The sequence below is a fragment of the Falco punctatus genome (genome assembly GCF_963210335.1).
Source record: "Falco punctatus genome assembly, chromosome: Z".
In the NCBI taxonomy this organism is placed as follows: Eukaryota; Metazoa; Chordata; class Aves; order Falconiformes; family Falconidae; genus Falco; species Falco punctatus.
In genome coordinates this window covers 9,305,029-9,322,963 of record NC_137586.1, presented here as the reverse complement: position 1 = coordinate 9,322,963, position 17,935 = coordinate 9,305,029, and the positions used below count along the sequence as shown (strand labels likewise).

The following is a 17,935-nucleotide window of genomic DNA, read 5'->3' as shown; positions in this document are numbered from 1 at the left end:
GGCATACATGTGGTGTGATGCGAGTGGAGGCTGACCCGTTGGGAGCTGTGGAGAAAGCTTCTGGGAAGCCAGGAGTATGTCTGAAGTCAGGAGTATGTCTGTGTAGCTTCTAAGCAAGCCTCAAACTAACTGGCTGGGGTATGGCCAGTGCAGATACACCCAAAAATATGGGTATGTGCAGACATACCATACCCTGCCCAGGCACAGCAGCAGTGGCTCTGCAGGGTCTGGTTGCCCGTCTCCCTGTCTTATTGTGGTACTCAAGAAACCTGTTATAGAAAGTGGCCTCCAAATCAGTGGCCTGATTTTGCATTTCTGCACTGCACTAAGCAGACCAGACCTGGTCCTGCCAGTGAAGTTGCATGCAGGTATAGGTCAGTGGGAGCCTTTCCCTGGGGACAGGGAGGATGTTTCCTCCTTTTGGGAGAGAAGACCCTGGGCTTTAAGCTTGTTTTCACAAGAAGTTCAAATTTAGTCTGAGGATCTGTGGCCCCCAGCTCACCCCTATATCAGCAAACACACCCCCTCCCCCAGCCCCCTTAAACATGTTCAGAGATTAAAGACTTCAGAGAAGAGAAAGGTTTATTGGGAGAATGTGTTAATACTAACGACCTGCGTACTGCTGCACTCCAGCGTAGGCTTGCTGCAAGGGGTCTGCTGCAGTGGGGCTCTGTGCTGTGGAGACACAAGAGAGAGAAAGATTTAAGGAGTTAAAGCACGATAATCGCTCTCCCTTTCTCTTCCCTTATCGATATGTGGTGTGAGACAGACAGATGCAGGGGCTGAAGGTCCCAGAAGAGGAGCAGCTGGCTCACCCTATGGATAGAACTGCACAGAGTCCCCTGCGATGACCAGGAGGGCTCTGCCTCCCAGCTGTCACCCTGTGAGATGTTGGAGAAGAGGGCATACAAAACTTTTCCCTCCTTTCCCAGGCTTAATTTATGGAGCCCACATCTGATCATGCGGATTTTTGGCATTGCAATAATAAACTCCCAAAAGCACTCATCTTAAGCCAGGACTAACACTGTGCTAGGTGCTGTGCAAACTCAGATCTCAGTGACAGCTACAGTCACATGAAAATTTCAATCAGAGCAGAAAACAACAGGGGCATAGCAGGAGGAAAGAGAAGAGAACAAAGCAGTGGCTCCTGCCATCCCGACATCCCTTCGAAGGATTGTGTTGCTGCCAGGCAGCCCCCGTGAGAGAGGAGATGCTGCTTGGAGGGGAGGGGGACACTGTCTGCTCCAGGGAGGGTGCTGTGAATCTCTGTGTAACGCATGCAGTCTCTTGCTGGCTTCAAAGTGCATTTTCTCTCTTTACAAGTGTACATTCCTCCCCCCTAAAACTGTTTATTTTTGTGAAACTTTGAAGTCTAGCTCAAATGCAACCAAAGCTAGTTAAGATTTTCTTTTTCTTTTTCCCCTTTGGTTGATAGGCAGAGAGCGAGAGAGAGAGAAACGTGTTGGATAAGCTCTTTCTTTATCTGCAGCAATAAAAAATTTAAAGCAAAGCTTGGCTGAACCTCCAGTCCAAATGTCACCTTGGCCCTAATATTTCATTTCTTGTTATGAGTTTAATTTGTATTTATTGATGCTGCACAGTTCTACATTTACAGAGTCCCTCCAGCTTCTTACTTCTTGTAGCATGATCCCTTGGGAAGCTGCCACTTTCCCCCTTCCGTCCCACCTTCCTCCTTCCTACAAGCACAGAGGTGTGGCTGGAGGCAAGGGTTTGGAGGATGCAAACGTGTGGGCCTCTTGAAGGGAAATCTGGTGCCATTGACCTGTCCAAGGAGAGTCACTGACTGAATGCCAAAAGGTGAGGGAGCTTGGCAAACATGAGTGTTACAGACTGAAGGAACATGGGCAAAGTGTTTTCTCACAGATGCAAACAGCACCTTGAACCTTAACTTCAAAGATGACCATTGATCATGATAGAAGCTTGCAAGGTCTTGCACTTTCGTCTCAAAATACGAGGAATGGTGAGAAGACCAAACTTTGATGGGACAAACCCAATTAGCTGGCTAAAGGTTTGGAGGTTCCTGTTCATTATGGGCATTACTGAATCACAAGGACTTTGAGGATGGGGTAGTCACAGGAAGAAATAAGTGGGATTTCTGTCTTAGGTTCGCCAAGAAAGGTTGAGTGATACACCAGTATCTTTGGGAGAATGGGTTATAATACCTTGTACCCCCAAAAAACTACCAAATACTGTCAGGTAGAAGAAATCACCTGAGGAAGATGAGGGGACATGTGGTAAAGGGAACAAATCTTTACAAGACATCCATGGTTTTGCAGTCTGCGGTCAAGGAGATGATCTACTGTGTCTGCCCTAAAGCCCTTCCTTGGTTGCACTCGTCTGTTTGTAGAGCTAGAAGAAGAAATTGTCTCTGCTGCTCAAGAAATAGAGTCACAGCATTTCCTTCCTTTCCAACTGGGGCTGGATCAAAACATACTTGTTCTTTCTCTGACATGCTATTAGCAATGTCTGTCTCCTCATTGATACGGGAGAAGTCACTGTGCAGTATGGATCTGACTGTGGTCCTTTCCTTCACTCCCTGTCTTAGCTGGGAACGTGGGAACGGCCCGCTCTTCTAGCTATAGCTGAGTCTGTGTCCTGAACAGGACCACCGGGCTCACTGCAGAGCTGCTCTCCTTGCCCCATCTGTGGATATGTTGCCTGCCTTTGCAGCCACACTCTGCCCACCATAACTAAGCTATTATGCTTAGGAAAGATACATTGAAAATCATGGTTCATCTTTAAGATTAAATATTAAAAGTGGAAAAATGCTTTATTTAAAGTGCTTGGGACAACAGGCCTTTAAATGCAGCCTTTCCCCCTCCCACTCAAAGCTTTTAGAGCTCATTATTTTCCTGAGTCTTAACAACTTGTCAGCAAGGGTCACATCTAAGGTGATGTTTCTTTCTCAGGAAGCTGCCTTGTGCCCCAGATCACACAGGGAATCTCCTCTTGGCTCACAGCACATGAAAGCCAGTGGGAATGCTCTCCCCTGGTTTCAGACAGCTTTGCTCCAAGCTGGGAATCACTTACTCAAAAGCAAAGAAGATGCAAAGTGGCTGGTCTAACGTACAGGACCCAAACACAGACCAATCCATCCCCAGATGCTTTTGAAAAGAGCAAGTCAAAATCATCCCTGGGCTGCAGGAACAGACATCAGGAGGCAGGGGAGGGGAGCACCCCTTGGCCTGGGGCTCCGTGTTTTACTTGTAGTCTCATACCCTACCTTGGCTGTTTGGGAAAAGCAGTTGTAAGTCACCACCTGCAGGGATTTTTAATTTGGTAGCTCTTAAAAAGAGATGTGGTGACTTTTGCTCACTGAAGAACTCATCTTCCTTAGCTCGAAGAGTGTGTTTACTCAGCAAATGAAGGTGTGACTTCAGTACAGTGGATGTGGCTGTGCTGGCCAACAGGGCCTATGAAGATGCAGGGACACAGACTCCAGGGCTGGCTGGGTACCCTGGCATGAAGCCAAGGCAGTTTGGGCAGCCATGAGCATATCTTCATGCTCCGCTCACTCTGCCAGATGAATTAAACCTATTGAAGGGCATAACTGCCTGCGCTCCCAGCTGTAGCGCATATGAAGCCAACGACTGGTATCAATCCAGAAATCTCAAGACACAAATTAGGCATTTGAGGAAGTTGTGGCCATGCTATGTTCAACAAAGTGACAGCCCTCCTACACACTACCGAACCATGAGACGTTCAGTGAGGGCTGAGATGTACGAGGGGCTCACAATCCAGAGCCAACCTGCCCCAGGCGTTATGTGTGACTGTAGGTTTTGAGCACACCATGTGCTAAAATTCAAAGTGATTCCCATCAAAGGGAAGATAAATCATTTCTGTGTCTCAGCACAAGAAGACCATGAGGGAAGGTTTGCTTTATTCCTCCACAAGATACACGTAACTTAACAGGATGTGCACCTCTGTGGCCTTCACACACCCCATGCTCCCTGTCTGTTACCCGTTCTCGCCATCCAGCTGGCCAGTCTTCTCTGTTACTGAAAGTAATAGTTGAACATGGGCATGGGGGTCTGGGAACAGACCTCAGCTCCTCTGCATGCTGTCTGTGCCAGGGTGCAAGCCCACTGTGGCCTAGAAGGTAAATACCTGAGTAAGGGCTGGTAAGAGCTCTAGGGGTATAGCAGACACTGTATGAGGTACATAGGTATCACAATGTGTCTCAAAGGGCCTTTTGGACCAGAACTAGCATATCTCTAAGTTGTATCACCATTAAAAGACCTTGGATGTGCTGGTGACTATCTGTGCAAATGTGCCCATAGATGACATTTGAAATAGCTTTTCTTGTGGTCAGACTCATGGAGATCTTAGGTCCAACATACAGACATATGAAGGATTAAACGTGATGTAACGTACACGCTAAGGATCAGCTGGTGAAGTGAAAGAAGCAGAGAGGCTCTTGAGAGGCCATAGGACAACCATCAATTGTGTCAGCCCTACTGAAGTCCATGTAGCCTCGCGACTTTGCAGGAGCTGATGATCTGGCCTTGCCAGGGCAAACCGAAGGTGTACTGTGGAAACAGATACTAATAGTAACTTCATTTGGCAGCTCAGGGCAAGAGCCTTATCCCTGGACATCACCTTTATATTAATTTGATCATTTCCATATCTCCATGGGAAAAATCCTGCTCAGATACAACTGTCTCTTTGCAAGACTCTCCTGGCCAAGATGCCACAAGGTGACCATGGCAGATAACCTTCCATAAACCTGGAGACATAAAACAAGCCAATGACCTACTATATGGCCATAAATATAAATTTAACAAAGGCAGCACTTATTCATTAGGCAAAAGTCAAGAAAGGACTCCCAAGTCCTTCAGAGAAAGTAGATCTGTTAATGTCACTTTCCAAACCCTCTGCCTGATGCCAAAAACCAAGGATGATTTCCCAAGTCAGCATAAAATACCAGTGCTTTAAAATTAACATCGGGAAGCTTTCTTACTACTGATATATCTCTAGATTTAAATCCAACTTTTTAAAGGGGCATTCAGCTAGTGTTAGGCCTGACATTTAGCTTTTGTCAGAGAAAGAAAGAATGGAGGTGGCAGAATGAAGCACGTTGTTAAAAATAAATAAAATCGGTTTAAGTGATGTTCTATAAAGAATCCCTCCTGAGATGCCAGTAACCCAGCTACCGTGTCTGGCCAAGATGAGCTCTTATATGGGTGCCCCATGTGAAAATGGTTGTAGGGCATAGAGGGCTGGAGTCTGCTGTGATGGTCAGGGGAGTAAATCAGGAGGATCTGCACCGAAGCCACGGGGGTGGTGAGGAAACAGGATGATGGTTGCTGCCTGAGCCTCCCAAAAGGGGGGTATGGGACAGTGTCCCTGTTCCAGCTCCGGGTATGAGAAAGCCAAGGAAATCTGCTCTTTGAAATCAGAGGGTCCCAGTGCTTCTGAGAGACAAAAGCAGTGTCTGGCACAAATCCCTAAGACACCCTGGGATTTCACTTCGGTGGAAGGATTCAGCAAACCTTACACCTGTATGATATCCTCGTCGCTCCCTGCATCTGATTGCTTATGCGTTTCCTGATAAACATGCTTTATTCCATCTCTTTCACTCTATTTTGCAGTGCTGTTCCCTGCATGGGTTTGCAGAAGCATGTTATCAACTGGATGCACAGCTTTCTGCTCTGCCTCATTTATTCATTCTTCTCACTGTCCTGGAGGTATTTTGCACCTCTCTCAGGAGCTGCAGCTTGGTCACTATCACCTCCGGGGCAGCGGATGGGGGAGGAGGGCAATCAAAGGGAGGCAGTGCTGTTCAGTCAAGGGGAGGTGGGGGATGGGGTAGTGCAGATAAAATAGTGATAGCAAACAAAAAATCTATGCGAAGACCAGGATTTAAATAAATAAATAAATGAGTGGGAGGGCTCTATTCACCTTCTCCTTAAATCCAATTTAAATCACTCTCTACAGCCCTAATCTATATCCATAATTATATCATTTTGTACAACAAGCTTGCGAGAGGTCTTAAGAAATTTATGTAGATTAAAATTCATGGGTGCCATAGTACAGATTCCATATTATTAAGATTGATTAAGACAGCTGATGCTGTGATTAAAGAAGCCAGCATTTACTGTTGTAATTAATTAGGTATTCAGACACAACAATAACTGCAATAACAGAAAGAATGTGCTGATCTGGCAGAAAACAAAGACTGATCCTGCGTTTTATAGTCTCATTTTTGCCATTTAGGGGCTGGACACTGCTCAGTCAAAGACATATTGTCCCACTATCTCTTCCCCTACACATCAAAGGAGCCAAGAAATCCAGGGCATTTGTGCCCTCTGCTCCATCCTGTTAGTTGGAAAAGCCCTTTTGGTAGCATCTCCAGGTATTGTAGATGCTTGTTTGGAACAATATATGGGTCTACTATAAAATTAACGTACTTCATCCCTGGAATTCAGGATCATCATTATTATTTTCTTAATAGTCCCACCTCCAAGCCCCATCCCTAGTCAGGCCCCTGCTGCAGTAGGTGCTGTGCAAAAACATGATAGGATTAATGTCTGGCAATGAAGATCTTCCAGTGGACAAAGCAAGAAAGACACAGAAGACTCAGAAACATGGACAGGTGGAGGTGGCTGGCCAAGGTGACAAACTAGTTCAACATCAGAGTCAGGACCAGACTTCCCTCCTTTTGCCTAAGGCCATAAACGTGTAAGTCAGGGTCAGGTTTTAAAAGCTATTAAGGTGCTCTAACTCCGTATTTTTGGGGAGCTTAGTTTAAGTCACCTTTAAAAATAAAGCTTAGGGTCTTAACTCAGGTGCCTCTGAAAACATCAGCTCAGAGGCTGATTTGTATTTACAACTTCTTCCAGATCAGAGGAGAAAATACTTTGGCTCTGGAAAGGCTCCCACAGCTGCCTTAAAAAACCTCATTCATTATGGCTGCAGCATGATCACTGGAAGTACATGGCATCATTAAAGTAGCTTAGAGTACAATTGAAGATGGCAACTTGTTATTATATTTTTAATGAGTGCATTCCTTCACTTATTTATTTTACCAGTAAAGCGTGGTTTATGGCATGTGGCAGATTGTTACAAATGGGTCAAATTAATGCTTCCTAGTCATAATGATGTTTCAGGTGCTCACTGTTGCAGTTTTGGAACTGCTGATACAAAATATGAGCAGGAAAGCTCTCGCCTGGAGATTTAGGGTGGACAAACACAACACAGCCAAAGATTTCCCATAGTAAGTAACTTAGCCTCAGGGTCGCTGAGCCAGGTACATTTCTAGGGCACGGTGTACATCTGCATCAAACTCTGTGGGGCTTGTTTTTTGTCCTTGACTTTCTACAGGTGCAGGCAGGTCAAGGTCACTCTTTTTCACACAGGAGGTCACACAAGATTCACCTCCCCTCTAAACTCTTATCGTCTGACATCTTTCAGGACTGAAATGTCAGGATGGGCGCTGGGCAGGGGAAGCTGGTTCCCTTCTCTGCCTGCACAAGGGAAGCCCTGATCTTGCCCAGTGCCACCAGATGGCGTTTGTCGTGATCAGGACTGGTCCTGGACTGACTGGTCCAGAGCAGCAGTCTGCCCATCAGCAGCACTGCTACCTAATTGACAAGCTAATAGATAAGGCTGTCATATTAGCACACCGACAACTCTTCCCCTACGAAATTAGCCTGGGTAATGATAATAATTACAGATGGAGTTTGAATCCTATCTCTGCTGGCAATGGGTGAAATTGGTTACTGCCTGGTAGCTCTTTGTTGAGCCAAGGAAAACGAATTGATGGTCTCACTTCAGTTCCTAAGACATGAGTTTCTACAGCACAGGAATTCACCCATGGGGGACATCTTTACTGCCAGTCTCAGCAGGGGCTTGGAAACATGTGGGCATAGAAGCTTGGCTGTCCATTCGTACTGAGAACTAGTTCTCACTGGAGAGGGCTGGACCCCAAATAGGGTGCGAAGTGGAGCTTGCTGTCTTGCTAGCCCAGACCCACAGTGCAATGAAAGGGGCGTGGGGGAACCTCTTCTGTGTCTGCAGAGAGGAGAGAGAGCTAGCTCTGGTGGTGGTGGGTGGTCAGAAACAGAACCACCATGTGCCTGAGAACAGTAAAAGAAATTACATGTTTTTAAAGCAACAGAGGGAACTTTCCTTTTGTTTTCCTCAGCAATTTAAGCCCAGACGAAATGCACTGAAGAACTCAGCATCCTGAAAACATCCCACACCTGAGGCTCCACAAAGCTGCTGTACCACTGGACCCATCTTTGGCTCTGGTCAGGCTGGACATCCCTTGGTCCAGGAGGAATATTTTTGTTTGGGAGCTGTTGGACACTATGGGGTGTATTTCTGCTTCTTTCTGGGCATATCACTGGACTGAAGACCATAGAGCAGCCCTCACTGTTTTCTGGTCTGTGCCTCCTTCCAGTTCCTTCATTTCACTGATCCTTTGACAGTCAATTCCTTCTTTGTCTTGTTTACTGCCCTTTGGTGTCTCCATTTTCTCATCTCTCCCTCCCCTTCTTTTCCCAAGGAAGTTTTATTTTTGGAGCAAGCATTTTGTCCAGTCCCTCACAATGCAATCCAGTAGGGCAGGACCTGTTACCAGACAGCAGAGTGCTGAGGGTGTGAGATGCAGCAGAAACCAGTGCAGATGGTCTCCACTGTTATTGTACATCACACACTGTTACAAGAGAAGCACTGGCCTCTGGGTGGCTAAGAAGCTTTGGCAGAAGAGCTCAATCTCTGTTACTGCGGCTAATGTGGAAATGGCAAATGCTCTTGCACTGCTGCAAAGTGACTCACAAGATCATGGCACAACAGATTATGCTCTTTGTCCCCACTATAAGTTGTGACACATTGCCACATTCAGTAGTTCTGCAAGCTGAAAGACTAAAGGGCAGGCATTAATACACAAAAAGGTCAGATCTCCAAAGGGGCTTAGACTAGTGGAAGAGGAAATATTTACTCGCTTGTTATTCTGTCCATGCCAGAAAGTGCACTGTGAGCCAATATGTACTGGCTGAGCTTGCAGAAGGTGAGAGCATGGCTTGCAAAGAGTATGCCTACAAGGAATGGTTTACTAGTGCTACTGCATGGATCCATAGCCTCACCAGAGCCACATAAAAAGCTGATTCCTGTGGGGATTGGGGCTGTGACCAGAGACCTGGTGAGCAGGGACATTTGACCTACCCTCACCTTTGCCCCAAGGCCATGGATGGTTCAGCCACCTGACTCAAATGATACCCTGTGCGTCCTTGCTCTAGATAAAGGAATCTTAAAAAAAGAACACAGGGGAAGACAGAAAAAAAAGAGTGAAACTACACAGTAAATACAATTACATGATCTGCACCTGTTTTTATAGTGCAAAGACTGGAGTTCTGGAGTCCTTTAGGTGCAGCATCAAAAATGTTATAGTACACACAAAGGTGGACATGTAGACAAACTGCACAATTAAAGGGATTTATTTGGGTCTGAATGATATGGTTGTCATGCCTCTACAGATTTTGATTGTCCTGATTTTCTATTTTCAGGCAACAAAGAGTATTCTGCTACAGGATATAATGGTGTGAACCCACATTTCAGTTTTTTTGTGGAATATGAAAGAGTATCTGAGAGCAAAATTCAGGCTTTAAACAATATATGGCAAGTCATAATCATAGCAAGACTATGGTTATGTACATAATACTGCGGCACTCTTGGCCACTTTCAAATGAGAGATATACCATAAAAGAAAGTTGTTTGGAAGATGCTGACTTTGGATGGAGACTGGCATGTTCTTTTCTTCTCTATAATGGTAGTGCAATTTCATGCTCAGTTTTAATATTTTACTTCTACCCTCGCATTTAGAAACACAGACATGCAGAATCACAGGGCAATGCCAACAACAAATGCTACAGAGGAAAGTACAAAAAATCCCATAATGAACAATGATGGAATAAGCTGCCCAGTGATGAAAATTTCCTTCTAACCAGAAGCAATTAGTGGCTGGCTTATATCATAAAGCATGAAGGTTTGTGTCCTTTCCGCATTTTTATCTAGTCTAATATGGCTGTGGATGTTCTCATTACCCATATAAATGTCTATTATTTTTTTTTTTCATGCTGCTAAGCTCCAGGCCTCAATAAAGCCTGTGGCAAGGAGTAAAGTTTTTGGGAGTAAAGAAATGGTCATGAGAAAGAAGAGAATAAGACTGAGCAAATACCTGATGTAAGCTACACCAAAGAGCTACAAAGGGGCTTGCTTTCAGGGTTTCATTGCTACTGGGGACAAGCAGAGGTAAAATGAGAGGTGAGGGTTTGGCCTGCCACTGTTCCCTTTACACCTCTGCTATAACTTAAGATGCCACTAAGTTATGGGGGAGCTGAGCACTGAGAGAGACCAATATATTGCTGAAGAGACACTGAGATAAATCCAAACTTTACACAAAGCAGACTATTTGGATGTCAGCTTTACCAGCAGAAAGGAGCCTCTGCCTGCAGCAAAGTGGAGCAAGGATGACTATCAGCTTTCAGTGCGTGAAGCTGTTGGTGTTTGTGCGGGGACTTACTGTGAATTGTTGGCTGAGCCAGTCTTTCCAAAACTCAGAGGGAATCAGATCAAGGCCATTTACTTTTATGTAATTGTGGATGAAATCCCTAACTGAAAGTTTTCTTTAATTATGGGGGTAGTTGGAAATGTTAACAAAAGCTCAAGTCATTAAGATCCGTCTAGAAAAATCATCTTTTCTCTGATACTTGCAGACATGGATCATGGAAGATTAGCTAAGAGGAGATAGATAAACCAGAAAAAAAATATAAAAATTTGTAGAGGAATTGTAGAGGAATGAAGGCCGGTTAATTAACATTGATAATATACAGCTGTGGGCTGGCTTCAGGGGCGGTGGGTTGGCTGACGTGGATAATGTGCAGCTGTGGCTGGTTCCTGCTAAGTAGTTAAATAGCTCTAAGGAATGTATGAAGAGGAGCTCCAGCTAAAGAGAGACCTGGAAGGAGTAGAGACAAGGAGAGGCCCCAGGAGAAACAGGGAGCCCAGATGAGTAGAGGCTGGCTGGAAGAGGAGCCCAGAGAAGAAAGAATCTGAATGCAGCAGAGCCAAGAAGCAGGGATGACTGGCTTGAAGAGGCTGAAGAAAGAGCAGGGACAGTAGATGAACTGTTGAAACCTTGTGGGGGATTGGTGGCTGTGCCGGGGCGAGGTGTGGGAATTACTTGCTGGAGTTAACCTGGTGTGGGGTGGTAAAAGGCTTGTTGCAGCTGGCCAGTTTGGATAGTGCTGCAACAATTGGTGCCCTGTGTGAGGCTTGAACTCATGAGACTGAGTGTAATGAGCGGCCACAGCAGTAATGGCTGTGCTGGGGGACATTTGCAGTTCCGAGTGGTGACAGTGGTGCCCAACGTAGCAGAGACAGGAGGGAATAGCCTGCAACCTGGATCCTCAGGTTCTCCCCACCTATCTCAACGTGATCCAGATCGTAGGCTATCCCCACCTGTCTCTGCTGCTTTGGGCCCTGCCACCACTGCTCAGAACTTCAAATGTTCCCCGGCACAGCCATCACTGTTGTTGCCACTCAGACATAGAAGTGGGTGATGCAACAGAGAAGTGATAGACTGGCAAACAGGAAAATACTTAAACAGAATAGTTGAACAGATGGCTGTATTTGTATGACCTTAAAGAGAGGGTGCTTTCTTGGTACTGTGGTTGAGCTCAATGAGTATACTAAGGGCTCCCTGCAATCTCCTGATGCCATTGTAAGTCTCCAAGAGCTCCACATACCTCTAAGCTGCTACAAACATGTAAATACATGCCTAGCTCTTGGCATGGTAAGCCCCTTGATTTCGATTCTTAAAGTAGAACTCATTGCTAAATGTTTACAAAGTGTGTGTTGATTAATTTTCAATACTCTCTGTATTTCTGGGCTTTCCTTTGCTGCATTCACAGGGTGCCTTTTTCAGTGACATTGTCTGAACTGTAACTAGGTAAGACTTTTGTACTTCTAAATTATGTAATATTTTTCCTTGTAGCTCATCAAGTCCCCTGTGATGTTGAATCTTCTGAGTTTTTGGGACTGGTTGAGATAATTTTTTTTTTCTTAGGCGTTTTGTGGTCTTTCTGGCTGAAGCATCTGACTTGGTGTTTGATTTCCTAACAGACTGGATCAATGAATGTGTGCCCCAGGGTAAAATACTCCTTTGCCAGCTGGTGGCTAGGATCGGTTAGTAATGTTTACTTAGATTTCTATTGTTATGATTAGTATGTGTACAGAAATGGTAAGAAAAGTCTTCCTGGCAGAAGTATAGCTTGGAGGGGAGGGCTATCTGAACTCTTGAGGATGCTGAAAGAATGTAGGTGCATATTAAGGGCTCGAACTCCTGCGTTCTCAGTGATTACAGCCTCAGAGTGTCCATATATTTGTAAGTACAGGTATAGAGTCAGGTGTGTATACTTCAACCTCCCTCATCCATCCCTGACTGCCAGGGCTTGCAAAATCATTCCTTCAGTGCTGGCATCTTTTGAGCTAGTCATGGTCTGAATCCCAGGAGTAGTTCTCTGGTGGTGTGCTACAAAAGTGAAGCTGATCCTGTTCTGTGGCTATATTAAAGGAGATTCAGTCTCCAGGGCTGCTGAGGCAACAGGATTTGGATGCATTGAGCATTTTGGAGACCAACACCCACTGCCTGCGCACATGGTCTGAGGCATGGAGCAGTTCGAGTCTCCATGAAGCAGCCATGTGGACCCTCTGGACTTGTGCTCCCAGAGCCATCTGGCTGCAAGAGATACCAAAGTGGATGCTAGGAGATGCAAACAGGCTTAGCACAGCTCCTTGAAGGCTAGCCAGGAGCCAGACCCCTGGGAGTGCCACTAGGACATCTGCCAGCATGAACTAGTTAGGCCTCAGACCAAGTTTTAGCTAAAGCAAAACATGCTGGGTGTCCTGATTGCATTCACCAAACAAGTCATCCAGCAGATGAACACTTAATTCTTCAGCAGAGAAATTCTTCACCTCTGACACGCCCTTGATGTCTACCATCCAGGTGTAAGTGTGTGTATAACCACTGTAGCTGGGTAAGCCCTAACTACACCGATGCCAGAGTGAGCCCTGGTGGCATGGGGTATCATCCTGCTGAGGACACTCACGCTAGGCAAAACCTGTGGGTATGGACAATCTCCCTAAGACTGAAGGAGCAGGTTGTGGGCACAACATTGGTCTTGCTTACCTGGGTAAGGGTGGATGCCATTAGCAAACACGGCTTCTGTGGCAGGCTGCCCATTAGCCTGCGGCGGGAGGCCAGTGAAACCATTCACCCCAATGGGAGATGGGATGCTAGGCACAGCTGGTGCAGTTATGCCAGGAGGCGTGCTTCCACCTGCAAGTGGGGAAGACACAAAATTAGAGCTGGTGAGTACTGGAAGCAATAACTACACAGAGAAAACTGTTGAAACTGCAGCTGTGACCACCACACAGAAACCTTCTGATAATCCAAAAAAATGAAAAATCTCCCAAGCTGTTGTGCAAAGACTTCTTGCCATTGCTCCTCTCCTTGGAAAGCACTTAAAGGCTTGAGAAACTTTTTTCAAAAGAGTGAAGCTTTTGCTTGGTGATCATAGTCTCTAGACTAGATCCACCAAACTAGCATCAAACAACAGAAAACTAGAGAAATACCAGCCTTCCTCCTAAGCTTTCTCCCAGGGCTATTACCTGTTTAAATTGAGAAAGGAGGGAAAAAAAAAAAAACCAAACCCAAAACCAAAAACTACATAGATGAAGGGCTTAGGGACATGGTTTCGTGGTGGGCATGGCAGTTCCATGTTATGGTTGGGCTTGATGATCACAAAGGTCTTCTCAAACCTAAATGATTCTATGATTCTTTCCTAGATAGCATCTAACACCAGAAGTAAATTCCGAGCCCCACCTTCCTACAGCATTTCTTCTCAGTTTCTCTATGGACATGTCACCTTCGTGGGCATACTGATTTCCAGGACTACTCTGTCTGTACTCTCTCATGAAGATATGTTTCATGTATATTTAATGTACAAACTCATTCTGAACTTTTTTAGCACCAGGGATCCTTGAAAGGTTTGGCAGGTTGATTGGTACCCTAAAGGCAGCCAGTGATACTGGGGTTTTGGGTGTCACTCTTTGGCCCAAATGTGACTGTTAGCAGAGAAATCCCATTCAGCAGGGGCAAATTTTAGGCTACATCTCTCTTTCATAGAATCATATTCCTCCCCTTCCTCCCAGATGCATCATGTGGGGGACTGTAATGCTGCAATCTGAGAAGAACAATTTACTCTTTATGTTTTGGGTGGGATCCTGTCACTCACTGACAGAGAATTCTTAAATTTCTGAGGGGAGAATTAAATCCCTCTGCTAAAGCATTGTTTGTTCCTAAGTGTGTTTAAAATGACTGGGCTTTCTGTGCTTCTTCTAATATATTCAGGATGTTTTGGTGGACCAAAAAAGAGTTTTCAATGAGTATAAATTTATATTTTTCCCTTGCTAGCTGTGAGTGGAAAGTTAAACTATCTCATCTTCAGCAATATCTTTCTGTGTCAGGGTATACTACTGATTGAAAGCACCATTTTTGCAGTAACCCTTTTTTCAAACCAATTACAGGAACTTCCTTCACCATAGCAGAATTCTATGATAGGTTAGTCCAATAACAGACTTTAATGACTGCTTAAATCTGTGTTGGTTCTTTAAGAAAGCCAATACTGGTGCATGAGGTGTTTTAATATGTTCTGATTCCAGTAGCCCCCAAAACCAGACAATATTTCAGCTCTTTTCTTATACCCTGAACAGACAAGCTGCTGCATCCCCTTTTCTTATTTAAATTGTGGTGGCCTTTAAAAATGTCCTCTGTGGAGGTACAGAGAGCCAGCAGTGGCAACTGTAGTCCAAAGGCAATGCTCTTAGCATATGCCATCACCTTGCAAATCACAAAGGCTACTTAAAATTTCAGTTGCTTTTCTGGATCTCTCGTTTATTTGCATAGACTGTGTAAGTAATTTTTTCTAAAATTACAGCAAGGGATTTGTGCTTCCTATTTTGTGCATGTTGAAGGAGGTTTAGGCATATTCATTGCAATTCTTTAATTTTCTTCTTATAAAGAATCCCCCTGGAGAGGTCAGATCTGTAGCTGGAGTAAAACTGGCATAATGCCACCGCAGAGAGCAAATGGTGGTGGTGCATGCCAGTTGTGGATTTCATCCCTGGTTTGAGATCTCTTGCTGCAGCTACACCATCTGCAGATTTACAATGTAGAGGGAGGGAGAAGAGAAGGAAGGAAGCCTAAATTAAATTTCATTTCTAGCCCCTTAGTCAGACCCACTGCAGACCCACTTTTCACCCAGACTATGCTAATGATGGGACAAATGTGAAAACTGAACCAGACTTTGAGATGTCAGTTTAATTGCCTCACAATTACGGACTGTGGGTGAGATAAAAACCTGACTCTTGATGCAGAACCATCAAACCGCCAGCAAACAGCATAAAGTTTTATGGTCTGAATTACCTACTGCCTCCATTGGAATGTCTACTGCACTCCATTGACCCCCGGCAAGCCAGGTGACTAGTATGAACTAGAAGTCTGACTTCTGTATGGTTAAAGCCAGATCAGATGGATCTCACAGTCTCTAGTCTGTTAAATTTGCCTGGAACCAAAACTTTGTAAGTTCCTAGCTCCTGTCGGAACTCGTGAGCCTGAATGAACTCATGGCCATGTCCCAAGGAACCCACTCTCCCAAAGGTGGGATGCACAGGAAGCAGATGCACTGGGATGTCTGAAGATACCAGCACAGAGGCACAGTGCTCTGCTAATACCTCCAAAGCCTCTAGGACTCTGGGTTACCAGTGTCCTTTTTCTAGCACAATTTCTTTTGCTTAGGAAAGATCAAAATACTTTTTTTTTTTCAATATTCCAAACACTTTTTTTTCTAATGCCTGTTTTTTAGTGAACTTTGAAATGTTTCATTTTCATTCCAAGTCAGAACAAAGATATACTTCAATGACTGGAAATCCTGCTATGAAGCAGAATGATCATTTTCCATTTGGCTTTCTGAATGTTAACAAAAGCCAGCAGGAGAATTCACATTAGGCTTCAGATATCTCCTGGCTACTCAGAAATCGCTTTTCATTTTGGAGGCTTGCTTGCTCAGATGCTATGTGAAACATTTTCTATGCATCTTATCAAAAGCTTTGTGAGTGTTGTAGTAACACAAGGAGTCATTTCAAAGTCTAAACATTTCACCCAAGGAATAATTGTCAATGGATGTTTCCACAAGCCATTACAGAGGTTTTTCATGAAGGAAGCTACCCATTTGAGGTAAATCTGCAATAATGCCAAAGTGTATAGGCTTCATGACTGAAAATATGTCATAAGGAGAGTGCAGACTCTGCCACCATGAAAGAGATCGAGGGGTCATCTAAACCAGCATCTTATTTTCAGTAATGACCAGTCATGGGTGTTCTGGGAAGCATGTAAAAACATGAGCTTTCCTCCTCTGTATTTTGACAATGTTTATCAGTCCCCAAAAGGCACCAGGCACACCAGAAGAGAAGATCTTATGCCGAAGACAGGCTGTGATATTTTTCATGTGCTGGAAATCATGGTAAGCACAGAATTTGGCTGTTGTATCAGTATTTACTTAGTTATGTCACAGAACTCACTCATTCTCAAGACTTATTTATATGCAAAAGACCTTGTGCTCTTTTGTGGTGAGGCCATCACAAACCACTGCCTGGATTTAGCTTTCCAGGCCCTGAGAGCATTTGAATTCCAAGCAGACTTTGTTTGATGTTCTCTCTGCTCCCACCAACACAAAACAAATCTAGCTAATGCAAATATGATAATCTTTCCAGCAGTGGGTTTAAAGGGTGCACATATAATTAAGCCACTTTTCTATTTGGATTTGCAGTAGCTCCATAGACTTGTTTATACATTTACTGTTGTGTAAACATATATTTTGAAGTGTGTGGTATAAGGTTTTTGAGTCAAGCGCTTTTCCTTGGGTCTCCATAAGTTTATGTGGAGAGCTCTGTCTTTCTGTATCTCCCTCCTTTCCCCCTTATATTCTAATACAAGCGAAGGAAAAGTTAGGTATCTGATCCAGTAGCTGCTGACACTGTTCCCAGCTACAGATTGCAAAGAGATGCTTAGCTCTGTGTGCAAGAGGAGGTTTTCTTTGGCAGACAAGTTAGTTAAACTCAGTTCATTAGGAACAGCCCCCAAGCCTCCAATGTTGTGGTGCCTTATCTCCCTGCCATCCAGTGTTTGTCAGCCATGAGGCATCTTTCTTGGCTGCTTTGTCAGATGGCCCTTTCCTGCTCCAGGACTGGTACAGACCTCTTCTTTTCTGGTACTGAAGCTGCCCCTTTTCTCTCACTGCTCTACGCTGCAGTCCCAGCTCCTGCTCTGCTCAGTGCTGCCAGCACCACAGCTTGCTCAGGCATAGCTCACTGCTCCCATGTCTCACCCCAAACCTTTGTCCAGCTGATCCCGTCCAGACCAGCTTGATGCTTCATGGTTCACACAAGTGCACTGATATGCCACATCTTTCTGAACAAGTACCATTCCCAGTGCCTCTCATAGGAACAACTCGCATCGCCCCAGGGACCCTTTTATCACAACCTGTCCCTTAGAAATGGTCCTCTGAAGATGTACCTTTGAGTCCTCTGCTCCCCTACCAGACTCAGTGGTATATTGCAAAGCTCTCCAGATTCTTACTTCTTTCCTTTTGTGGTTCAGCTCCACTTTCTCTGCTGCCCCACTTCCCTGCTGTTAGACCTCACGCTACTCCATGGCTATCAGCCTTGCTGGTTCCTTGACCTGTTCCTGCACAAATGATTTCCTTGTGCTTTAAGCCCCAGGAAAGCCAGTCCTGTTTCTGTCTCAGGTTGACTCCCTGCCCACTGCAGCTCTAGCACGAGCTTGTTGTGA

The 17,935-nt window shown here is 44.9% G+C and overlaps 1 protein-coding gene across 11 annotated transcripts in view; it reads right to left on the bottom strand.

Moving 5' to 3' along the window:
• Nucleotides 1-17,935, bottom strand: part of CELF4 (CUGBP Elav-like family member 4) — a 730,178-nt gene that overhangs the window by 59,234 nt on the left and 653,009 nt on the right. For 8 of the 11 annotated variants that reach the window (XR_013924765.1, XM_080371390.1, XM_080371393.1 and 5 more), the window contains exons 8-9: nucleotides 13,214-13,363; nucleotides 610-675 (exon numbers count right to left, since the gene is read on the bottom strand). Coding sequence is in view for 10 of the 11 variants with exons in the window: in XM_080371390.1 (XP_080227516.1) it covers nucleotides 610-675; nucleotides 13,214-13,363 (216 nt within the window). In the remaining variant the exon portion in view is untranslated. The remainder of the gene's footprint in view (nucleotides 1-609; nucleotides 676-13,213; nucleotides 13,364-17,935) is intronic. The other 3 variants (XM_080371395.1, XM_080371391.1, XM_080371392.1) reach the window with 1 other exon arrangement.